Source organism: Paramormyrops kingsleyae, chromosome 17 (genome assembly GCF_048594095.1).
Source record: "Paramormyrops kingsleyae isolate MSU_618 chromosome 17, PKINGS_0.4, whole genome shotgun sequence".
Lineage (NCBI taxonomy): Eukaryota > Metazoa > Chordata > Actinopteri > Osteoglossiformes > Mormyridae > Paramormyrops > Paramormyrops kingsleyae.
The window spans coordinates 23,292,926-23,319,869 of NC_132813.1; the positions used below are offsets into that span (position 1 = coordinate 23,292,926).

Consider the following 26,944-nt stretch of genomic DNA (forward strand, 5'->3'; position numbering starts at 1 on the left):
CAACGTAATGTCTCTTTTTAATGTTATATATAAATTACATACAAGACATGCTTTGTTTTGGTTTTTGACCTTTTAGGACAAGAAGCTGCTGTGACAGTGTACAACCGCATAAAACACTGGACAACAGAGAAAAATAAGGATACCAAAGAAACAGACATTTTGCGGTCTCAGGCCCACATTCCCATTCAATATTCTTCATGAACCCTTGTATCTGTAGAATGATTTTTGATTACTCTCCTGAACATATATAAAATAAAACCTTGAAATATTACACGAGAGTGCATCTCACGGCAGGATAGCAGATACGGTACAGTCTGTAAGGTTTAGGAAGGAGAATCATTTAATTTCAGACAGTTCTGACAGCTCAAAGATACACACAATCCCTGTGGCCAGAGGAGCCATACAGCTTCAGAATGCAAACAGGAAGTTACAGTGATCTAGTACTGAATACATCACCCTCTAAAGAATACCTAAAAAAAAAGTCACTTCCTGAAAGTTGGAGGTAGGGCACATGATGAAAACCAACTTGAGTTTCTCTGTGAGACAAACAAGAGGCCCCAAAGCTTAGTCACCCATAAGGCAATTTACTCATGTATCAGCTCATTTTAACAGGAATAAAAGTTTTACAGTATCTGAGCTTCAGCTCATGAGCCCTAAAATGTCCCTTATGCTTTCAGAGGAGGGCGACCATCAGGGAACAGGCAAAAAGTGGCAGTCTGAAAGCCTCCATTCAGTCAGACAGCAAGGCATAAAACTTTACAAAGTCCACATGATTAAAACCTTACTGTAAATAGAAGCTCTTCTCAATGCCCACTAAGAAGGGCTAAGAAAGGATTGGCAAGTAAAACAAGAAGTTAAAAAATATATATATATACTGTTAGCATGAGACAGAGTTGCCATTTTCAGAAGCTTACAATAGATAGTGGTGTCGATAGCAGAAGTAACAGGTGAGAGGAGATGCTTAAGGCAATACTGGTGTGCGACATGTCCACTGGGGCACTGGGGGGTGAGGCAGGATGGGGGGCAGGTTACTTGTCCTGCATTTTCTCCAGGATGGGCACGATCATGTCAAATTTGGGCCTCTTAGCTGGGTCCTCATTCATACAGATCCTCATGAGTTTGCAGATGTGGGGCGAGATTCCAGGCGGGATTGTGGGTCGGAGGCCCTCTAGAGCGACCTGTAGGCACAGGGAGACAGGCATAAGGGGGTGTCTTTCTGGTATTTCTCATCATAATAAATGCTTCCTTAACTGTGAAGTGACACAGGGGAATAAGACATTTGGGAATTGGTGAACTCGTCATGGAATTGAACTGGTAGTTTGAGTGGCTGTGGGGCTTTTCTGAATATGAGGCCGAGCTGAGCTTCTAGCCTCAGCTTAGGCGTGCCTCACCCACCCACCTTCATGCCAATCTCCATGTTGGAGAGATCAGCGAAGGGCACCTCCCGAGTCACCAGCTCCCACAGCAGCACTGCAAAGCTCCACATGTCCGCAGAGCGCCGGTTGATCTCCTCTGGCTTCTTCTGCAAGGCTGTGTGCGTGTGTGTGTGTGTGTGTGTGTGTGTGCGTGTGCATATGTGTGTTCAGAGAATGTGGGGGTGGGGGTTGGGGAAAAGCAAAGAGTAAAATGTTAAAGACCCCCATGCCTATCCCAGCAGTCCCTGGAGAAACCTTGATCTGCACCATTTGCACCAGGCTCATGAAAAACCAACATCCCAAGTGGGTGACTAAAGCTGCAAGAAATCTGAGTATGTCTGGAGTGATGAAAGCAAATATTTGCGGTAAAGAACCGCCATCTACAGCAGTGACATCATACACACATGCATTCCATAGACATCCAGCCATGAGGAACCACAGGGAATGGCCCTGCGCAACATGCCACTCCATCACAGGGCACATTCACACTCACAACAGACTCAGTGCAGTTTAGAGAAGCTGATTCACCATGTTTCTGAACAGCTGGAGGAAAATCACACAAGCAGAGAGAACAAGCAAGATTCACATACAGAGAGCTGGCAGAAAGAAGCAGCATCCTGAACCATGGGCACCCTAACAACTCACAATGTCATAGAACAATTAACCCAAACCATTATGCCAAGAATGGAACACCAATGTGTGTGTGTGTCTCACTCTCTCTATTATTCATATACTGTATATATACACACACACACACACACACACACACACACACACACACACACACACAGCAGTATGACAGAATATGACAATTGGCTCTAATCATTTCCTGCACATCTGAGCATATATGGTTCAGAATGGGATAAGGCATCCCCAAAATATCCTAGAATGTGCCTCGAGTTGAATAAAACAGGACATGACAGCACATGTGAAGACTTGGAGACAGTGTACCTTCAGGTGCCATCCAAGCAGGCGAGTACATTCTGCCCGGACACTGAAAGGAGAACTTCACGTCTGCCATGCTTATCCGGGCTGTCATGTCCTCATCAATCTGTCAGTCACAGCAAGGAAATTCAGCCCATCAAGCACAAGCAAACTCATGAAGCCACACACAATATGGACATAACTGAGCACCATACCGTGCCAATTGTCACTTACACTACTCCATGTTTATCTGACACTTCCTCTACATACTGAAACTGACCACTACTATAGACCACAGATCTCACAGGCATGACTGCAATTGGGTTATTTTAATTATACAAACACACACACTCCAACAAACAAGTCTGAAACAAATAAAAAGCATTATATCTCAATAAGACAACAGTATACAGTAGAGATTCTTTATCTGGTACAGAACTGCTAAGCACCAAGGAATAGCATAGCAAGGCAAAGGCTAAAGAGGGATATGTGGGAGAATATAGGCATCATCCACACGCCTACAAGATGTGACTGACTGACGAACCGAAGAATGGCCAGTGCTTGTGTGGGAAGGATGAAGAGGAGGGCGAGTGGCTCACCATGACGCCCTTGCTATTGAGATGGTGGCGAGGGATCATGGGCTCCAGCGTGTGCAGGAAGGCCATCCCACACCCGATGTCTAGCGCAAACTTGACAGCCTGCATCTGATCCACCACAAAGTCTGCCGAGAGACAAGCCCGAAGTCGGCTGTGCAACGAGACCTCAAAGCGACAAGCCAACGTCTGATGCGCGGCAAGAACAGCAGGAGATTAAACATCAGTCTATGTAATCAGATGGCTGCAAATGCCATGGGGGTAATCTGTTATACCATTAAACATTTTTCAGTAAATTCACACTCATGGTTAAATTATTAAACAGCACTTAATGTTATCAGCCAATCAAGTAATCAACTGGCCTAGACTCCTCTTAAAGGTGTGTTTATAAAAAAAAGTGAATGACTACTACTGATAAGACAGACAAAACTAATCAAGCGGAGGTACTCACTGGTGCCCTCGTGAAGCACATTGTAGAGCGAGCCATAGGGCATCCAGTGTGTGATGATAATGGGGTGGGGGGCAGGAGGCGACTGACACGCCCCCAGCATGGGCAGCACATTTGGATGGGAGAATATCCTGGAGGTGGGAGCAGGACAGGGATGGTACACAGAGAGGATGGGAGGCAAGACAAGACAGGCTCAAAAAAAAAAATACACACACTAAGGTACACAGACCATGGAGAATGAGCCATAGGCAAGATGGGAGACAAACACATACCAACCAATACACATGGAAGACCATTTAAATCAGGGGTCATCAACTATATTTGTCAGAGGGCCAGAGTTTTACCAGACAGTCTCCTTGGGGGCCGGACCCCCAAGAAGAAAATCAAATAAAAATCTAATTTTGGCTTAACATTATGTTTAATGTTTATACTTTTTCCATTTCTTTACAAAACTGAAGGCATTTGATTCAGACTCCCATACCTATACCACAGTCAACCACTAGGAGCGGTGTGGACCACTATTTTCTTTTTGATCCTCACAATTTTGGAATCCAGTTGCAGGCCGGATTGAACGGCTCAGCGGGCCGGATTCGGCCCGCGGGCCGCCAGTTGATGATCAGTGCTTTAAATGAACCCTTTGGTGAAGAAGTACTCAAAAAGTTTAACAGCTCTGCAAACCTCAGTTTTGGATATTCTTCATTAAAGTCACGGCTCTTCCTGGTGGTCCAGTCTCGGACCTTAAGCACCTTAACCACAATCTCGTTTCCTTGCCAACGCCCATGCCACAGCTGATGGTAAACAGAGAAATAAATTAATCTTTAAACATGCAATACTAATAATTCTCCAATTATACAATAAAAAAAACGATGACTGAATTACTACTAAAAATGACTACCTCTCCAGAGTGATTCTCATTAATCTTGGTCAGAAGGGACAGCTGTTTGAAGTCAATCCCAGCATGTTTGTTCAGAGTGCCATTACCTATGCAAAGATAAGGTGAAAGCCCAAGCAATAATCACATCAGTGAATGATTACAAAGATTCCCATTACAATGAAAAAAGTAAGTAAAGGAACACTATGTGAAGAGGGGTGGTAATCACACAATATCAAATAATATATTGTTGCACGTGACTGCTCATAAAATAACAAAGATCTTTCAAAATAAATAAGTAAAACAGGAATGAAAAAGGCAGATTCCCGCAAATACAGTATCCTAAAATGCGACGTACGGGGCCGGGTTCGAGTGGTGCCTTTCCAGAAGGTGTCCTTATAGGGGATCTTATTCAAGTTTTGTCCAAGCTTCTCTGCACGCTCTGTAGGGGGCGGCAAAGAGATGTGTCACAATGTAACAAAGGAGAGAATGGAAAGAGGACACTCAGACACAGAGCCATGAGAGGATGAACCAGAGAGTGGAGGCAGTGGGATGACTAACAAGACACTAGGCTGCATACCTTTCAGAATGTCCTGAAGGTGGGGCTTAGCCTTGTCCAAAGGCGTCTCTCCATATTTATTACATATACTCACTTGGGCACCATTAGCCACCAAATCCTGAAAGAGCATGATATGTTACAGCCGAAATGTTTAGATCCCAGTTTTTTTTTCTAACGCCACCTTGTATGTAAAGATATTAAAGTGCTTGGATGATATTTTCAAACAACTTGTAAGGTGTATTTCAAGAAGAGACCACTAGAGGGAGAACTGACCTCAGCCACCATGTCCTGTCCCCAGAAGCAGGCGTAGTGCAGTGGGGTGTTGCCATGCTCGTTGGCTGCATTGGTATCTGCCTTGCACTGGATTAGCTGGGAGACGGAGGACAATCATGAGCACATACAGTAAACGGGTCTGTGTCAGGCCAATGGCACATTTAGTTTACAATCAAAAAAGGAAGAAAAAAAAAACCCCAACAAACATGGGGAACATGATCTTTAACACGCATAGCAGCAGCACATGACAGGTGATCAACTGCAGCAACTGAGTTAGACAGGTGAAAAGGGACCAGAACATATTTAAACTCTGAACAAACATTACTGTTCAATGTGGGAAGAGAGCAGGAAAAGTCCCCTTCATCTGCCACGTCACTGGTTATTAAGTCTGCGCACCGGCTCCCCACCTTGGTGACGATGTCGCGGTGCCCGTGGCTGGCGGCCAGGTGCAGGGGCGTGTCGTCACCGCGGTTCATGACGTTGATTCGGGCCCCCCGCATGATGAGCATGTCCACCACGTTGGAGCGGCCCTCACGGCACGCCCAGTGCAGGGGGCTGAAGCCATGGTCATCTCTGGGGGGGGGTTTGGACAAAGAGCAGGAAGTGTCACAAGCGCGTTTCCCCATGAAGGAAGGCTGTGCGCCCAAAGTCAGGCAGCATGCATCCGAGTGCTGATAAGAGCATGTTTGCTCTGGTATAATACTAACACTCCTTTCTCACTGCAAGCCAAGACATACAAAGTACATTCCTGCAAAACTTCAAGCCCATCGCCTAAGAAATATCATTTAAAATGTGAAAGACTGATGAATACAAAAATGGCATAAAGGTTTTAGTCTCTTGCTGAATTATACATAAATTCAAAGGAAAAAAAGCAGGTGCTTTATTGAGCTGTTTCAGGTCCTCTTTCCCAATAAGACCCAAAAAAGAATGCACACTTCAGAATGTACACAGTATTTGTAAAATATACACTTCAAAATGAATCTTGTAATGTATCCAAGAATTGATTTCTTTCCTGCATTTGGTTTACTTTAATTTGCAGGCAAGTTAACTTACTTTCCACTCCAAAAATTCCCAGTTTCTCTGGTTTCCTAAAGTGCTCTGGTGTGACTGAGATAGGTAGGAGAAAAAGAGCAGCCATTGGTTGTGCTGAATCATGGAGTTCGTGGCTGAGCACTGATGCATCAGTGACATGAGATGACCGACCATATGTATAATTCCCTAAAAAAACTTGCACAACAGAACTGAGTGCAAACAAAAAAAGACAACAACACGTTAAGATTTCTCAAAAATAATTTTCGCAAAATAAATCCAGTACTACTTTAGGAAGAGGCCAGGCTGAGTTGCAGAATATCGCAATATTGCAAGTTTTACTTACACAATCACAACACCGACATTCACCCTAACATGCTAAAATTACATTCCTAATAAAGCTGTATCCCAAGCACCAGACAGGGTACTATAACATGAGAAGAGTACTGCATTAGGATATACAGTTGTGTTCAAAATAATAGCAGTCTGACATCACCATACCTGTCAAGTTTTGGATTTGAAAAAAAGGGAAATTTTCCAGCACCCATTCACTAATGACTTATTATACAGATTTGTTGCAGACTTTGTATCCTTTTTGAAGTCGTCACAGAAGGTGAAAGTAACGTTGTTTTTGGCACACAGCATTGCCATTTTAACCTCCGCATTTATGACCTGGTTAATGTTGTAAATGACCTGCAGGCTACTGCAGGTGGCAGTTCTCATGAGGCTACTGGCAGTTCAGTTTGGAGAGGCAGAGGAATTTTTTTTAAATGATATTATAATACAGGAGATTTACAGGAAAATACTAATACGGGAGGACGGCGGGAAAGAAGGGTAAAATACGGTAGTTTCCTGGCCAAAACGGGAGACTTGACAGCTATGGACATCACTAACCTGATCAATCACAGTTTTTGGTAGAAATTATATTTCGACATGGCAAATAATTTACTAGTAGGTATAGTAGAGTAATGGAAAACCAACAGACCCAACAGTCATGACATACATGCTGCTGATTATGTGTAACAGAATCATTACTTGAAAGGGGCATGTTCAAAATAATAGCAGTGTGAAGTTCAATTAGTGAGGTCATTCATTCTGTGAAAAAGTAGGTGCCAATTATGGGCCTTATTTAAGGAAGGAAGGCAGCAAATGTTGTACATGCTGGTTATAGTGCATTTCTCTCTGAAATTCTGAGTAAAATGGGTCATTCCAGACATTGTTCAGAAGAACAGCGTACCTTGATTAAAAAGTTGATTGGAGAGGGGAAAACATATAAAGAAGTGCAGAAAATGATAGGCTGCTCAGCTAAAACGATCGCAAATGCTTTAAAATGGCAACCAAAACCTAAAAGACGTGGAAGAAAACGAAAAACTACCATTGGAATGGATCGAAGAATAGCCAAAATGGCAAAGACTCAGCCAATGATCAGCTCCAGGAAGATCAAAAGACAGTCTAAAGTTACCTGTGAGTCCTGTTACAATCAGATGACGCCTATATGAAGCTAAGCTATCTGCAAAAAGCCCCCGCGAAGTACCATTGCTGAAAAAAAGACGTGCTGAAGAGGTTACAATTTGCCAAAGAACACATTGACTGGCCTAAAGAGAAATTCCGCAACATTTTGTGGAAGCAAGATTGTTCTTTTTGGGTCTAGTGGCTGCAGACAGTTTGTCAAATGACCCCCAAACACTGAATTCAAGCCACAGTACACTGTGAAGACAGTGAAGCATGGTGGTGCAAGCATCATGTTATGGGGATGTTTCTCATACTACGGTGGCAGGCCTATTTATCACATACCAGGGATCACGGATCAGTTTGAATACCTCAAAATACTTGAAGAGGTCATGTTGCCTTATGCCAAAGAGGAAATGCCCTTGAAATGGGTGTTTCAACAAGATAACGACCCCAAATCCACCAGTAAACAAGCAACATCTTCGTTCCAGACCAACAAGATTGACGTTATGGAGTGGCCAGCCCAATCCCCAGACCTTAATCCAATAGAAAACTTGTGGGGTGACATCAAAAATGCTGTTTCTGAGGCAAAACCAAGAAATGTAGTCCAATCAGGCTGGAATACCTGTTCACAGGTGCCAGAAGTTGGTCGACTCCATACAACACAGATGTGCAGCATTTATCAGAAACAGTGGTTATACAATTAAATATTAGTTCAATGATTCAAAGGAAAACAAAATCTTAAAACATTTTTCAGTTCATAGAGTGAGTTAGAGTCAGTTCATTTTTCAGTTCTTTGAGTTTGTAAAGAAGAATGTGGACACTACTATTTTTTTGAACAGCCTAATATTCCCTTTAAAGGAATAACACAAATGTGATGAATTTCTCTTCTTGTTTTTATTTGGAATAGAATTTGTAGTGTTCCCAATGCATTTGCATGTATGGAAATAAAAACTATTATAAGGATTTTCAGCTTTATTCACTTTTTTAGACTCACTGCTATTACTGTATATGAAGTTACATTAAATTATACAATGAAATTTGGAGGAAGTAACATTTTTTATTGTAAGGTTATCTGCAGTAACCGTGATGTTTTTAAATACACATCTGTTATGGTACACTAACAGGATTAAGCATGCAGTGTTCAGACAGCAGAACATGTTGCAACTTTCAGTGTTGTATTAGGTGTCACTAATTATTTCAACTTGGCATTGGTGAAACTTTCACAACAAATGCCAGCTACATACATATATTACCGAAATGTGTCTTTTAGAGAAGCTATTTGGAATTCTAATCTAATGTGTACCAGAATTCTGAAGTTTACCAGAAAGTTACCAGCACTGGAAAATAGCGATCGACGCAGTACGACGTGTAAAACAGACTGTAAGGGAATTTCAACACCCATTAGATTATCAAAGTGCTATTTGGAAACAGTTTCAAAGACAGGAAGGCATATGAAAGATCATGACAGGAGCATGGCTTCTGTCAAAGGTCAGGTTGTAGCTGTTGGCTGGACTGCTCAGTAGCTGAATCACGCTTCAAACACAGCGGGCTGAGTGAGTGAGATGAAGACTGCTGTAGTGGACGAGGGGGGTGGGGGTAGTGAAACAGCAGGGAGGGAGTCAGGCAGGCCTCCGCAACAGGCAGGCCTTATAAGGGCTGGGAATACTCCCTCTCTTGTATGTGCCTCCACAGCTGCCGATGCCATCAATCAACACCCAACGTCTCTCCCGCACTCTCCCAGCTCTGCCTAGGACACTCCTGAGAAGAGTCATCACCAATGACTTACAATGCACACACACGCACGCACACACACACACACACACACACTTTGCCTCCCTGCTGCCAGTCGAGGGCATGCCCGTTACATCACACAAGCTCTGCCCAGGAGTGCAAGCCACAACTCATGCCTCAACCACACTTTTGCCCTAAAATGATCCTCAATATTTTGCACACCTTGGTTATGGCCTCTTCAACACAGCTGTACTTGCTCAGATAATGGGGCCTGGAAAGGCGGCAGGGAAAAATCAGCGTAATTTATTCCTTTGGAGCGTTCCCAGCCACTGTAGCAGCACCACGAGGCACCCTGTCCAAACAAACAGGCTAATGCGCTCCATCAGAGTTTCTGGGAATAATGACTGCACACCACAAAGAAATAGCAGTCCCCCAGCCCGCTCTCATTAGAAAAATGTCCCTCCCAACTAGGGCTGCACGATTTGGGGAAAATATCGAATCGCGATTTTTCTGACAGAAATTGCGATTACAATTTGATTTGCGATTTCATTTTTTATGTCAAGCTTCAGTTCAATATTCAGTGTGTAGTGATTTTAAAACATATGACGCAGCATGAGATACCATCAGTATTAACTGGTCTATATTCTAATGCAAGGATGAGATTTAAAGATGTGATGTGTCAAGTTAATAAAGTAATAATGAAAACAAATGCAGCAAAAAGAAAAATAGCGATCTTGCAGGTAACGCTTATTACCCTCCTAATAACACTAGAACCGCCTTTTCCCACGCCAATGAGCAAGCAAGAATTACTTCGGTGTATGCAGCCCTTTTGTTTGCGCTGTTGTGTTGTTAGCTGCTGTTATTAACATTAATAACATTAAACAAAACGAAATGTTCATAACAGAGTGGCTGTTCTGTCCTGAAACTGTAAAGCTGGAAATTTTTTAACGTAATATGCATTTTATAGAATGTTAAATAAATAGAAATCATTTATTGGTGATTTCATGTTGGTCGAAGTTTCCGCTTTTTAACAACTGTATACAGTTATTTTCTATACAAATAAATTTAAAAAAATGTACGTGTTCATGGTTGCAATTAAACACTTTCAGATTCTTACGCAAGAAATCCTACGGCAAATCTATATTCCATTCTGAACTTAAAATTAGCTGCATCAAAAACGTTACGGCAGTTTGCAAACCCTACAGACTATTTACAAGGTAATAAAACTTACATACATGTAAATGTGTGTGCAGAACAGAGAACAGAAAATCTCACTCCATGCAGGTGACCAAAGTTGCCAACCCTGCATTTCATTTTAAATGAGAAGTAAAATGCAGTTTTCGACTGAAGCAGCTTATCATTTATTTGCTTTGTTACTCGGACAAATACAAAACGAATGATTAAATATTATATTAGTCTCTTTTTGTATGTTTTCTAAATAAGACCACGTGCCCATACCCAATAGCGATTAAAGCGATCTATTCTTTTAGTATTTATGTTAAAGCAAGACATTTTATTAATGTTGTGTGATTAATCTTTGGAAACACTTAAATTTAATAAAACATATGACATAAACACGACTGTATTGTGGGTTTTACGGCTTTTTTGGAGGTCACCGATTCCGCTGCTGTGAGAATTACTGTCTCATTGTTGTTTTGATGGGTTAGCGGTATACTAATGCTATTGCCTATTAACAAAAAAACCAAATGTATGATAAGCTGAAGTATATTGCAGCTGGTGTTTAAAAGGAGCTCGCCGGTTCTATTGATGATAGGACCTTTCTGAAACAATCTCGGACCATGAAATAGGAAGGCAATTCACTTACAGCTCAGTAGCGGAATCAGTATTTTTACGCACTGCGAATGCAACATTCATAACGATTTGAAATCGATAAATCGTGCAGCCCTACTCCCAACACACAATCAGTGTCTGGAAAGAAGCAAGGTGGTAAGGGTGTAATGACTCACGATTAAATTCAAAAGACGATTCAGGGCTCCAGATTCAATACACTAACAATATATTCAATAAAATAAGACAAAAAAAAAGTCACAGTTCTTATTTATGTCTTTTTAGGTATGCACATATGCAAAATAAAATCTGTTTTCCAACCATTTCTTTTATTCGGCAAACTCCAGTGCAAAATGCAAAAATAAAATCTCAAAATAAAACAGACTATGCCTACAATACAAGAGGGAGCTAACAATAATAAATTATGTTGTGTCACGGTTCATCATTACGCCCCTAAAATGTGCATAGTCATATTTCTGAATTGCAAAATATGCCATGGTGCATTGCTACACCCCTACTAAATGGTGCTACTGCCAGAATCCATAAAAACTACATGCGACTTCACACACAACCCACGGGTGTGGTCTGGTCTGCTGCCTAACATACAAATGTACTCCTTTCCTGCTCTTTTTTTCTCTCCTTACTCCCTGTATCGTCACAGTGAACTGGGTCCTAAGATGTACTTGTAAAAATATGTGTATATAGTACTGCAATAACAAAAAAAAAAAAAAAAAAAAAAAAAACACAGCCACACACCTCACAAATACCTAGCCTGGCTATTTCAGGGTAGACCACCTGCTACTGGGCTCTTAGCACCAGACGGCCGAGAACGGCTCAGGCGACAGTCACTTGTCGACACCTTGTTTATCACAGCAACATTAAGCCAGGCCTAGACCAGATGGCCATACACTGACCAATAGCAGAGAAGCATCAGCTGAGGTGCGATTATGGAACAGCCACAGATACCCGCCAGTAAACAGACCAGTGGGCAGCCAATTATAACCAAACAGTGAAGATCACAGTGCCACCCAATCACACACATTCATCTTGAAGATACACACAGCGTTCACGTGTTTTAGGCCTGTTACAGTGCATGTACCATTCGGTACATCATTTTCAGTTCGGCACACACAATGAAATGAATGAACCTAAATCACAAGCAGATGTTCAACATGGAAAACATTATGCTAATTGTGAATAATTGTGCTAATTTGTTACGGCCAATGCTGGTTACATTCGGTCATAATCAGTGGTTTGGGAACATTTTGATTTCCCAATAATATACAACACCACCAGAGAGAGAGACAGAGTAGTAGATAAGACCAAGACTGACTGTCGGCTATGTTTATGGAAACATCCAACATGCTTATTCATTTGAGATTATCATCCGAGGGCATGTTTAACAGGAGCAAGGCGGAAACAGCCTCTGGTACTTAGTCTCCCTGTGGCATCTAAGGTGCTTTTGTCAGGAAATTCAGACCAGGCTAAACAAAAACTACGCTATAGGGGTGTTCATTAGGGATGGCACGGTTCATGAAAAAAAACCGAACCGTTTGGTTCGCTTGTCTCGGTTCGGAGCATGCATGCGTCGCACGGTTCGACGGTTCATGACATGCGCAATGTAGCCTCGTGCCCCGTATGTGACGTCAGTGTGTTTCCCTTTCGCGCGAAAGAATCTTATTTTATTTTTATTTTTTTCTTTCGCGCGAAAGAATAGGCTATATGCACAGAGCGGTGTGACATAGCTCCGGTAAAAGTTCAGCCAGCTAAGTAATTTCCGGTAGCCCTTCGTTTGCTGCGTTTAGCTCGTGTTTTCAGAGTTACCACCCTGTCTCTGAAGAAAACGTTTAAAATTCAGCCAACCGATAGCACAACATCTGAACACTGTTGTGCGCCTTTGTTGTGTGACTTTATTTAATGTGCGGTTAGGCACTTTGTTAAAGAAAATTAAGTTATCTGTGACAAAGCACTCCAGTGAGTGTCATGCCTCGATCGTCCGCTCTTTCCGTGTGCCACGCCCCCTCGTTAACCCTGTGTGGATTCCCTGTGTTTACCAGCTGTTCCTGATTGTTGTCATATTCGTCATTACTCCATTGTATTTAGTCCGCGTTTCCGTTTCTTTCTCCAGTCCGGTCATTATATTGTAATTCTGCTTTACCGCTCGTCTGTGTTCCTTTTGCTCATTAAACCCCGCATTCCCCCGATCCTAGGTCTCCTCGCCTCTGCTTCCCCGGTCAGCGTTGTAACAGTGAGCCTGCTTCCATGCTGCAATGTGAACATTTGCCATGTTCCTAAAAATTCTGTTTATTGCACAGTGTCTGACCAGTTTGATAAATGCAAGATATTCTGTAATATTGCAATCTTTGTGTGCTAAAAAGGCACATACATTCATGTAGATGGCAATACACGTTCTCCTTTTTTTGCCAAATAAATGAAAAGCATGTTGAAATCATCAATCAATCAATCATCAGTCTTTCCTCTTGCTGTATCAAAATCTCACCTAGCTTTCCTCAGAGATGGTCCCAATAATGTGCTCTAAGTCAAGTCAAATTCAGTTTATGCATGATTACATGATATAACTTTTTTAATACTGTATCCTAAATTGTGGATAATTAAGCTATATATCATATGCTGAAGTACATTTCTGGAGTGTTAAAGATTAAAAGAAAAAACAACAAGAACCGTACAGAACCGAAAACCGTGACCCTAAAACCGTGATACAAACCGAACCGTGGGTTTTGTGAACCGTGCCACCCCTAGTGTTCATTGCTACAGTTTGATCATACTTTGTAGTAGAAAACATGGGATTTACTTCATTATGATTGTTAAGATGTTATGTTTTTTGGTTTATTTATTTTATGTAATTATGGTTACAACATGCAAATAAGCATCTGACACATCGACAGATGCATCGCCTATGGTTTACAACTGATACTGTCTTCGCATATTCAGCAACAAATTTCAAAATAAATGATTTTTTCTCTGCTGTGTCAAAATTGTACCAAACTGCGAACCCAGAACTGCAGTAGTGCAGTTCATACCAAACCGTGAATTTTGTGTACCATTAGATCTCTACTAGTTTCTTAAACAGAATACATGTACTTGATTCATCCCCATATGCACGGTTTTTACATCTCTCCGTGCGAGAGAGAAATATACAGGTTTAAGTTCCGGGGATAGTTAGTTATGTTTACGCTTAACACCATGTCAGCAACCAAGACTATATTCATGGTGAGCAAATGGACAATAAAAACAGACTAATGGAATAAAATAGGTTAAAACATCATAAATAATTAGAAATAGTTACTAACAGGCAAAACAAACCAAATAAGATGTTAAAGATCAGTTTTTTAAAGATTAGGTTTTAAAAAAAGCCTCTGGCTTGACTTCACTAAAAAGGAAATTAAAAAGGACAATACAATAAAAGGTGTTTAACATTCAAAGGAGTATTACATGCAGATCATACTGGTGGAACTTCACCCGCAAGTAAAACATGTGGGTCAGCCTGTATAAATGACCTGATCCCACCGTCTTTCAGACCTGACAGTTGCACCATGTGTAACAGGGGTAATTTCACAGAGTTTGTTATTTGTGCAACTGTATAAGTTCTGGGGTGAGAGTGCAAGGCCACCCAGCATCTAACACCGACCCACCAGGCAAGCTATAGGGACCTTTCCCAGCAGTGAGAGAATTATTCTGCAGGCCAGAGTATTTAAACCCACAACCTTCTGGAGACAGGCATAGACCCCAAACCCACTAATATACATATCAGCCCAAACCAATTTAAAAGTACAGGAGAACTCCCCTTCAGTTTTGTGTCAAAACAAATGTGAAGAGATGCTCATGGACACAAAGCACTGTTCATATATTTTAGTCAGGATTACATACTATTAAAAAAATAAATAAATAAAGTCATCTCCAGGTATTGGAACAGTGACTATACAAAATTCCTTCTGTTTTGTACTAATTAGGCAGCCCTTTATATCATTTCCAGTACAGAAGCCTATGAGAAAGGTTTAAAGGAAATGCTTGATTACATCATGATATAAAGCAGAAGAGAAAGGAATGCAAGAAATCTCCCCCCAAGACCACAAACGGAGAATTCACCCCGTCCCAGGTCTGGTCCATACTCTTCAGGCAGGGTATTCAGCTGCCTGGTCTGGACGAGCAAAGACTGGCCCCAGGGAGCAGAGCAGGGCCCCAGCTTGCCGGGCCCATTATTAAACAGCATTCCCAGATCTGCGATCAACCTTCCTCACCAAATAAGGGAGTTTTTTCCAACCTCCCTCCCCTCCCCAATTCTAACTTAATGAACTTCACATCCATTTCCTGGCCAAGCAAACACTGCGAGCACAACGTAATGCTGGAGATTTCAGAGCCAATACATCAGACGATTTCATAACTGGAATAGTCCGAGAGTTTCTTATACTGTAAAGTCTCAAATAAAATCTTATTTTGCACAGGTAAGAAACCCACAGTAGCAGCAACTGCATGTTTCACATCTATGTTTCTTACATTATACAGCAATCTAGCAGACAAACAAAGCAACTTTTGCACCATACAATATTTACAGGCAGAATTACAGGTGCAATTCAAGTGGATAATGAGTGAAAGAATGAAGCCTTTTTAGTCCAGTTCCTCCACTGCACCCCACTACCATACCATATGTCAAACACTCTCAACATTTCTATATGAAATGATAATACTGCTGTACGAATATCTATCTCACTGTCAGGAGAGGGACTTGGTTGTCTTGCATAGGTTAAAAAAAGCAGAACATCAGCTTCAAACAAAAATTAAAAACAGCCAGTTTATAAAGGACAATCCCCCACCCCACTAGTATGTAAATTCCCATAATTTTCACTGCACAGTTAGTCAGTAGAGTAAAAATAAACGGTCTTACAGAGAGTGACAGTACAGAGCCCTGGAGGGGACACAGACAGTCAAAAACAAGCTTATTTTTGTAATTTTGTTCGTACTCCATCCATCCATCTTCCGAAACCGGTAAGATAAACTAAATTGTTCGAATGAGTACAACATGCACACAAAATACCAAACCGAGCCTCATAAAACCCCTAAAAGATGCACACGATTTTTTATCCCCACACTCTCAATGTTACTTAAAGCTCTCAAATTAAGTTGTCCTCACATGCCCACAAAGCCAGAAGCTAGACTGAAGTGTGCAAATACTATGAGTTATACAGGAACAGTATCACACCTTTAATTTTTTTTAAATGGGCCACAGTCAGTAATCCTCACAGCAGCAGTGTTACATCACCCCAAAAAAAGCTGTAAAACTCATAAAACAGTGGTACCTCAGAACTCAAAATTAATCCGTTCAGAACTCCGGATCAAATCCTAATAAGTTAGAGTTGTGATCGAATTTTCCCCATAAGAAATAATGGAAAACCAATTAATTGGTTCCCGGCCCCAAAAAATTACACCTAAATATGTTGTTTTTTTAGCATTTAAACACAAAATGAACCAAATAAAACAAGAAGAGCATATAATGTACTAAACATATCTAAGCACATTTATCAAAACAGTAATTTGTAAAGTAAGAAAATAAATGTAATCCAAGCAATGTGTAAAAAACAATGTGTCCTGCCCCGATAGTCCGCTCCTTCGTTAACCCCATGTGGAATCCCCGTGTGATCAGCTGTTTCTGGTTGCTTTCATTAGCCCTCTGTATTTCGTCCGCTTTTCAGTTTGTTTCCCCAGTCCGGTCATTGTTATATATTATAATTAAATGTATTAATGGTTTATTATTAATATTAAAATAATAAGATATCTTTATTTTTAAATGTATTTTACTATATAATAATTACTGTTACTCTCTTTCATTGTCTAAATGTATTTTTACTGTCTAAATATATATATTCAGCTATAGTTTAAACATGCACGGTGCTATCACAGCGAATGCGAGGCTGAGACTGAAGCTTTACCCTTTGTTTCCGCTGAGAGACGTGCCGCGTGACTCATTTCTCTGCGCGTACAAGTTCTCGTTCACGGTTTGACTTCTGAGATTCAGATCGAGCTCGAAGTCATTTTTTTCGAACTGGTTGGTTCGACTTAAGAAATTCAAGTTCTAATGAGTTCTGTGGTATGCTGGGGAGGCAGCACTAGGAAGAGGGATGCTGGACGATTGGACAGGCTGGTGAGGAAAGCTAGCTCTGTGGTGGGCATGGAGCTGGAGTCACTCACATCAGTTGCAGATAGGAGGACCCTGAGCAAACTGCTCTCAATATTGGACAATGACCGTCACCCTCTGCACACCACTTTCTCCAAACAGAAGAGCATGTTCAGTGATAGGCTCCTGTCTCTGTCATGCAGAACTGACAGGCTCAGAAGGTCCTTTGTCCCTAGGGCTATACAGCTCTTCAACATCACACTGAAGGGAGGAGTGTGATGGCCTGTATAACACACTGCCCCCCTGTTTTTTTTCCCTTTGTATTGTTGCAGTATGTATGTGTGTGTGAATGTCATAGGTCTGTGCGCCTATATGTATGTACAAAGTGTATAAGCTACTGGACACCTAAATTTCCTTCTGGATAAATAAAGTATCTCTATCTATCTATCTATAACTGAGGCACCACTGTAGTCCTATTTGTCATATATTTTAGTACTCAGTCACTACATTTAAAAATCCAATTATTCTGTTAGCCTGACTAAAACCGGAATTTTAAAGTACATGTGAACATTAGTCGGACTGAAATCGTACTAAATCGAATTTCTTGAAGTCAGACTAAGACACCCAGATAATGCAATTGTGAATGTATTTAGTCCTGCCTATATACGTTCAATCGGACTCAAACTGGCCTAGGTGCTCTGCGCATGCCCAACACCCATCCCCCCGGGCTTTGACCAGAAAGTAACAGAAGGAGCCAGTACACAGAAGAAGCTTGGAGCATAGCAGAGGTCGTGTTGATGGCACAATCCAGCATCATAAGGCAGTGTCGTCTGCCTTCAGATAAGCCATAGGGTTTCCTGCCTGAGTGTGTGAGAATGAAAGGGTGTCGTACCAGATGTGTGACAGCTGCCAACCTTGAACACCTGAGTTGATTTGTATAAAAAAAAAACCATTACTTTATACAGTTGTTAAAAAGCAAAAAGTGATGTACATGAAATGACCAATAAACTATGTAAATTTATTCAATGTTTATACAATCTAAACTTTCAACTGTACAGTTTCAGGATAGATCAGTCACTCTATCAGGCTATTTGGCTGGGAGTGTTAGATTTTGCTGCTGTTATTAACACGAATGGCACATTAGAGCAAACAAGAGGGCTGCATAAGCCATATGACCTGCTTGGAGATAGGGCTGGGCGATATATCGATATTATATTGTGCATGTACAATAATCACCAGGGCTTCAGATAACAGGTGCAGCATTAGGCCATGCGCCAGCTTTTCGGTGAAATACAGACATTTATTTACGCCCACAATTTAAGCAGTTCAGTAGTATGACTAAAATATTAATGAGGCTTTGCATGACATCCAGAAGTCATTATTAGTATAAATACGACATATTCTTATGTTTCATAAATGTGTCAGACATTGAACTGCAAAAAGTACCACCACACTGCCGACGTCTTTTTACCTTGTTTATCCACAAGATTCCCTCTTTTAAAAGATGTCATGGCTGCTCTTCTTCACCGCGACTTCAGTGCATATTGCACTAAGGTATACCAAACCGTAGTATACCAAAACAGTATTACGTGGGATGCTACGCTAATCGAATTTAAGAAACAAAGTTTATACAGATTACTAACTTTTGGGTATCACAAAATACATCACATTAATATTTAAGACATACTGATAATCCTCTTACCAAATTATGGGCATTAATTTATGACTGTATAGCACCAAAAAGCTGGCGTCCGGCCAAATGCTTCTTCTGTCATCTGAAGCCCTGGTGATTATTGCGCATGGGCGATATAATATCGCCCAGCCCTACTTGGAGATTAAAGGAGTTTGACATTCATTGGCACTGGAAACGATGGTTCTAGTGTTATTCGGGGTCCAAGCAGCATTAGCTGCAAGATCATTAGTGTTTTTAACTGGAATTCTTTTATTTTTTTTAATCATTATTACACAATTTAACAACAGTCACAACTTATGTTTTATGTTTGATTGTTCTCTGCAAAAAAAAAAGTAATAAATAGACATTGGAAGCAATTCATATCTTTTAGTTCTCATCCTTGCATTAGAATGTAGACCAGTTAATATTTTGATGGCATCTCATGTGGTAATACTGTGTCATACATTTTAAATCTATTACACACTGAATATTGAACCGAAGCTTTACATATAGAAAATTATATTGCAAATCAAATCGTAAATCGCAATACGTCAGAAAAAAAATATTTTCCTCAAATCTTTCAGCCCTAATAAAAGCTATGCTTTGTTTAATTTAAATGACATATTTAAGTATCAGGTAGTTTTTATGAATTTACCTTTTACATTAATTCAATAAAAATATCTACAACTAGTATTTGCACGCTTCAAAACTACACTCACCTAAAGGATTATTAGGAACACCATACTAATACGGTGTTTGACCCCCTTTCGCCTTCAGAACTGCCTTAATTCTACGTGGCATTGATTCAACAAGGTGCTGAAAGCATTCTTTAGAAATATTGGCCCATATTGATAGGATAGCATCTTGCAGTTGATGGAGATTTGTGGGATGCACATCCAGGGCATGAAGCTCCTGTTCCACCACTTCCCAAAGATGCTCTATTGGGTTGAGATCTGGTGACTGTGGGGGCCATTTTAGTACAGTGAACTCATTGTCATGTTCAAGAAACCAATTTGAAATGATTCGAGCTTTGTGACATGGTGCATTATCCCGCTGGAAGTAGCCATCAGAGGATGGGTACATGGTGGTCATAAAGGGATGGACATGGTCAGAAACAATGCTCAGGTAGGCCGTGGCATTTAAACGATGCCCAATTGGCACTAAGGGGCCTAAAGTGTGCCAAGAAAACATCCCCCACACCATTAAACCATCACCACCAGCCTGCACAGTGGTAACAAGGCATGATGGATCCATGTTCTCATTCTGTTTACGCCAAATTCTGACTACCATTTGAATGTCCCAACAGAAATCGAGACTCATCAGACCAGGCAACATTTTTCCAGTCTTCAACTGTCCAATTTTGGTGAGCTCGTGCAAATTGTAGCCTCTTTTTCCTATTTGTAGTGGAGATGAGTGGTACCCGGTGGGGTCTTCTGCTGTTGTAGCCTATCCGCCTCAAGGTTGTGCGTGTTGTGGCTTCACAAATGCTTTGCTGCATACCTCGGTTGTAACAAGTGGTTATTTCAGTCAAAGTTGCTCTTCTATCAGCTTGAATCAGTTGGCCCGTTCGTTGTGATTTCAATTCTCCTCTGACCTCTAGCATCAACAAGGCATTTTCGCTCACAGGACTGCCGCATACTGGATGTTTTTCCCTTTGCACACCATTCTTTGTAAACCCTAGAAATGGTTGTGCGTGAAAATCCCAGTAACTGAGCAGATTGTGAAATACTCAGACCGGCCCGTCTGGCACCAACAACCATGCCACGCTCAAAATTGCTTAAATCACCTTCCTTTCCCATTTTGACATTCAGTTTGGAGTTCAGGAGATTGTCTTGACCAGGACCACACCCCTAAATGCATTGAAGCAACTTCCATGTGATTGGTTGATTAGATAATTGCATTAATGAGAAATTGAACAGGTGCTCCTAATAATCCTTTAGGTGAGTGTATATGCAGATGGCTTGACCGGAGTGCCAAGACTCTGGTTTCTAGCTTTGCACACATTTTCTTTGGGGAAGAACACCAATAACCAAAACATGAGCACAACTTAATTTGAGAGTTCGATATACCACATTGGGAGCAAACCTGTCACTGGGCCCTCCAGGGCCCCACATACACTATGAACTGCACTATATAGCAAAGGAGTTAACACACTTTCAGCTCTGAAAACATTATGACTTGTTTCTACTTCTCTGCTGCACTCTTGACAGACCACAGAACACAAGGGTGACTGAGACTGTCCATATTTTCCATATCATTATGTCCTTTCCTCAACACCGACAGGACCGGCAAAGGGTAGCAACCAGAAGAGAAGCCCAGCAAGTCGCTTTGACAACTTATGGCTATTTGCAGCACTCCAGGCTGTTGGACACTTTAAGATTATGTGCTGTGACTGACGCTGCCTTGTGTACACTGTCACTCATCAGGGGTGAAAACGGTGACAAGAATTCCCGAAAGAAAATCAAGAACACCATCTAGTGGGGTCAAAAAAATACCGCAAATGGTTCAAGGGACATCATTTTGGCCATCACTAGCAAATGGGCGTTCAGCTAGTTTTGAGGCTCAAGCTCCACTACACAACTGACGTGTAGTGTACTTACAAGAGGAGGTAATACTGAAATCTTCAGTTTACATTACTGACAAGCCACTACCAAGTTAGACCCAAAAAAAAAAAAAAAAAAAAACATGACATTTTCACCCCCATTCCGAAGTTCCAACATTGCATTGCGTTCCTGCATTGAGCCAGGTTAAATTACTTTGCATTCACGATATAGTAGTAGGTGGTGGTCATGAAGATTAAAAACCAAAATACAACCACACATCAGAATTAATCCTCTTATAAGACTGTAAAATCACTATAACCGCCATCCACCATGATGTCACTGACATGAAGTAAACCCACCTTGCATGCTGCGCCTGCGCATATGCATGTGGGAGAGACTTGCTAATTTTGGTTGATGCTGGATAGCATTTAATGTTTAATGTTAACTACAATTTGAAACAGTAATACTACTAACCATCAGGAATTTTACGGTGATTTACCATGAAGTCAGTAAGTGTTTCACCCCTAACCTCGACCGTCTTTCGTCTCCAGGTGTGCAGCAGTTGCCAATACCAGTTTGAAGCCTGGAGCTTTACTTTCCTTTTTCCCCCACAGAAGGTGAGGTTCTCATTTCATTAGCCATGAGTCCTTGTACACTGTGAAACTGGAAAAAGGTCTAATATGAATAGGAAAGTTTATTTTAGAAGAAACTCAGATTGTTCCCTGTTTAAATGGAAGGTAATAAAATTTCTTTGATAATGGGGAGCATTTTCAGAGTGGAATTCCCCATTATGGAGGGAAGCAGTTACATTTCAAGATGATCAAATTTCTATATTTATTTGTACATATGTATCTTTACAAGCATGGATGCAACACACCCACCACATACATTCCTGTGATTAATTATGCTGAAGACCAGCAGGGAATAAACAGATCAAAGGGAAATGGGTGGGAAATGGGAGTCATTCTGTCATGCACGCAAGGCCAAAAGGAAACAAGCTGCTATCAAGTATCAAGAGCTGGGCAAGAGGAAGTCAGAATCAACTGGAGAAAAATGTTTCGCTTTCGTTCACCAGAAAAACGACATCTCTCTCTGTCTTTCACAGTTATTGTTTTTTCCTCCTTTTGGTTGTGGTTATTTGACATTGACAATGACCAAGAATACACTGTTTAGCATCATGCATGGAAATCTTGAGCCTTCCTAGATCTCACTATCACTTTTTCAACCATGCAAGTGAACAATCAATCGCAGCATGAGCACATGAGCAACCCCCCCTCAAAGAAATAGATCCATAAAAGCAATCACTATAAAAAGAAGAGCTCCAAGAGGCTCAGAGTGGTGTTCCTTGCCGAAAAAGAAAAAAAATGAAGCAGAGCAATCAGCTAATGGAATACGTTTTGCAGTATGGTATGTGTGTGCATGGGCAAAGGAACAGATTTTCACATGCAATCCAAAAATGCACCGTACACAATATTACTACACCAGAAGCAGTAATATCACATTTTAAACTTTTTTCCCCTTTTAGGAAAGGAGTGGGGATGGGTAGGACAATTCTCTGTACAGGAAAGGGGAAAACACCCCTCCCACCACATCCTTTTCACTACTGGACATTGTGCATACATTTACAGTATAGAACACTGAAAGCCATTTACTACATAAGAACACACTGGCCTTTCAAAATCATATTTAATATAATGTTAAAAGGGCAGAAGCAATGAGGAATAGTGTTGCAGATTTTAAAAAAAGCACAACTTTAACTGCCTTCCACGTGACCACCACTGATTTGGAGACTTGACTTGCAACACCCTTTTTAGTAGGGCTGGCTGAATTTAGCGGCTACGCTAGGCAACTTCCTCTCCGCCGACTGGCGTCCTCCCTGCTTTTGCGTGTCGAGTTACCCAGAGGCGCGACAGGAGGCCAGAGCGGATACTGCTTCTGTCATTTGCTTGCGGCTGTGGAGGCCCAGAGAGCCTGTTTGTCTAAACCCGAGGCCCTCAGCCTCCCACAAGATGGCACTGGCCATCTGATACCAGAGACCAGATCCTTTAACTCTCATGAGAACACAAACCACATTCCAGCCATTTTATTTCAGACATGCATTCATGTACTAGTTGAGACAGTGCTTATATATGGTTAGCCAGGGCAAATGCGCTTTAAGCTTTTTTTTTATGTCGTGAGTCTATCAGCTGTGCAAGTGACACCCTATTGTAAAGAAAATGGAGCACATGATAAAAAGAAACCTGTAAAAACAAAATACCTCTCCATGGGACACTCAGCCTCTACCAACATGGTCTGTAACCAATTATACGAGGATGTTACACAAGCTAACAGCTCCCAGCTAGCTGGGCAATGAACAGCCCCCAATGTATAAATGACCTACATTAATTTTCCCACAGCGGCCCAAAATGCATGTGGGAGAATGTGGGCCCTTGCAGAAATATACATATGTGCATTCAACCTTCAGTAATAAATAAAGGTTCTGATCACTTTTGAGCTGTTAACTTTGAACACAAATAGCCTTGCAGTGCTAGAGTTTACTACTATAATATCAGCTTAGGAAATCAGGCTGTTCCATAATTCTAAGGCAACTGAAAACAGGTATACTACAGGGTAGGAAAAATAGGCCAACTCAAGGGTACTTTCCAAGACAAAATAAATTAAAAATTGTCTGTCTTCCCAATGAACCAAACAACTAGAAAAGTTAAATGCACCAAAATAGTCGCAGCTCTTCACTTCACCACAGACTGACCCATTTATAAAGAACATGACGACATGCAGCAGAAGTTCACCCAAGACTATCTTAAATCTTAAACATGTACCAATGTCCAAACAGACCCTTGAGAACATGCAATTAGATATGTCCATCATAGCCATTTATTAACTATTTCATCACTTTCTTGACATTCAAAACAAGTCTTATTTTCCAAGTATATTATCCATTTCTTTTAAACAAAGTCATGTTTCCTTAATATAGCTGTACCACATTTGTGAGTCAGTTTGGCTCCTAAGTGCACCAAAAGCAGGTCTCCATCCTCTTCTCAGCAGACCAAGGCAAAGCAGGGTTCAAATACATTGAAGCACCCTTCCCCCTCTTGCATTCCATAGAAACTCACCCCTGGTTGAGGTCATTCTCGGTGTTGTCCAGCCACAAGCGCACAGCCACAGCATTGCCCTCCCGGCACTGGGTGAAAATGTCGTCCATGGTGGCACCCTCTTCTATCCCCTAACTGAACGGTGTGCCCCTAGAGGCTGGCGCAGCGCTGAGGCTGTCGAGTTTGGATGCGGGAGGAACGCAGCACGTGAAATTCCACTGGGGCCTGGAGGGCATTCGTCCACAGGGAGCAAGGGGGTGCAGACAAGGCCACGCAGACACGAAGACGCTCAGCTACGTGACAGAGGTGTTCTCTCATTACAGTGCTGAAACACACAAGGCAACAGCAGAGATAAGAAGCGCCAGGATTTGCAGGCTTTTGGCTACATGTCAAAAAAACATGTCAGGTTTGTAAATTCGTGACAATGAAGATAAAGACATAGAAGTGCATAAAAACTGGAACTTCATATTACATAATGAAAACATATTAAATTAATTGTTTTCTCTCTAAATATCCATGGATAACACCTGCAACAAAACACTGCTTAACTTAAATACCAAAACCTGCTATATAACTCTGGGCTAATTTTGCTAATTTGGTCTTCAGATGCAAAACCAATCTATAGCCTGCAGAGTCCTGCTCTGAGGAGGTGTAAAATACAGCTGACACACCCAGGAAGAACAAGCCGTATTGAGCAAACAGTCCAGGTTTGCGCAAGACAGCACTGCCACAACCTTATACAGTACAACAGACTCCCATAGCCTCTGGCCTGAGCTACTGATTAGAGCTTACAGAAACTGAACGCTGGTCCTTTTATTCAATCCTACTATTGTGGTAGAAAAAGAATACACATAAATGTCTAAACTGTGCAAGAAAATGTCATATGCTCCCTAAAAAGAGATTACACTAAACATTTCAGTAAAATTAAACCATTAAAAATGTATGGACAACAGAGTGTAGAACTTATATGTCTGGGCATTACTTGATATGTAGGTTAATAAAACACTGCTGGCCATTATAAAGTAAAAACAACAAAAGTATGACAAAACGTAAAGTACAGTGTCATGTTTAGCGCTTAAACATTGCCTTTCACAACATACGAGACGCTTATCGAGATGAACCGCTGCAGAACAGATACCATCTGCCACGTACCTGCACACACATGTTCAAGTATAAAGCAAAGCATATTTCATAATGGCTCATAATTCTGTTACGTTACTACCACATGTTGATGTCTCGCATTTTAAGTTTATCATCAGACGCTGAGGTGTACTGAAAAACTCCTCAGTGAAATTGATGAGATGCCTTACAAATGCTTTATATAAGTCACGACTTCTGGAATTTTATTTTGAAAAAAAATCTGTGGCAATTGAAGTACATCTGTAAACTAATAACCGGAGCCTTTTGCGTCTTACACTCCCTGTCCCCTATAAACTGAAAGCTACCTCACGTAATTAACCGCACGTACACGCCTCGGTCTCTAAACCGCATTGAAACACCTCAGAGTTAAAAACGTACCAGAGCTGCCATTTACTTAGCCACAATTAATATTACAGCCACTCTTTCTGCCATATAAATGTCGCCTAACACTTGTAATGAACTATAACTCTACAAAGCAGTCAGCGGTTACCTACAGATTGATACCTCGACACAAAGTTTAAGCAGAAAGCTGATTGAAGTCAATTATACACAGAAACTTTTGCAAGGCAGCCAACAATAAACAAGTGTAAATATTAATATTTATATATTATTTCACACAGAACATTTCACTAAATAAATAAAATTCAGATTTTTTTCTGTACATTACGGTGTCCCTCAGAGGGTAGCGGGACGGACTAAACGGCAGCGGGGCTCTTTGCACTTACACCACTAATCACAGGCCAAATGTCCGCTGCAATCGCCAAACACACGGCTAGCTAAAGGTCGGATATTATACCGCTTAAACGAAGCTAAAGAGCACCCTTTAGAAAAAGTTACTCACCTTTTTAATCAGAGTTAACGTGTTTCATGCAGATTCCGCAAAAATGACGATTCCGGGCCGGCCACCCTTCGTCCCCTGCTGTCCACACCCTTGGTCTAGCGACAGGATCTTTGTAAAGCTGCTCAGCTACGTGGGGGCGAGACCTTTCTCCGGAATGCCAGAGCGAATCGCTCACCACAGCGACCCCTTTCGGAAGTACATCCCCTTAGCCTGGGGCTACTAATTTTAAAACAATTGCGTTATACGTTCATAGTGAATGTACCGATGTGTTCTCTGAATAATACAAAACACAACACATAAATAACACCTTCATGGAACTACAGTGAATGTGTTTTTTTATTAAGATAATAACGACCCTAGATTACTGTTTGAAAATGCTTCGCTGACTCTTAAATAGTATAGTTCATAGTGTTAGCATTAAAACAGTTATTATATGCTCGGGG

The 26,944-nt window shown here is 41.2% G+C and overlaps 1 protein-coding gene across 1 annotated transcript; it reads right to left on the minus strand.

Moving 5' to 3' along the window:
• LOC111856818 (scaffold protein ILK) lies at window positions 1–26,671 on the minus strand. Its single transcript, XM_023837073.2, has 13 exons — window positions 26,502–26,671; window positions 24,542–24,845; window positions 5,491–5,656; window positions 5,084–5,179; window positions 4,832–4,928; window positions 4,610–4,693; window positions 4,276–4,361; window positions 4,059–4,168; window positions 3,384–3,511; window positions 2,939–3,060; window positions 2,367–2,466; window positions 1,400–1,530; window positions 1–1,178 (listed from the first exon to the last, which is right to left on the minus strand). The coding sequence occupies exons 2-13, from the start codon at window positions 24,628–24,630 to the stop codon at window positions 1,029–1,031; spliced, it is 1,359 nt and encodes a 452-aa protein (XP_023692841.1). The 5' UTR covers window positions 24,631–24,845; window positions 26,502–26,671; the 3' UTR covers window positions 1–1,028.
• Window positions 26,672–26,944: the final 273 nt, after the last annotated feature.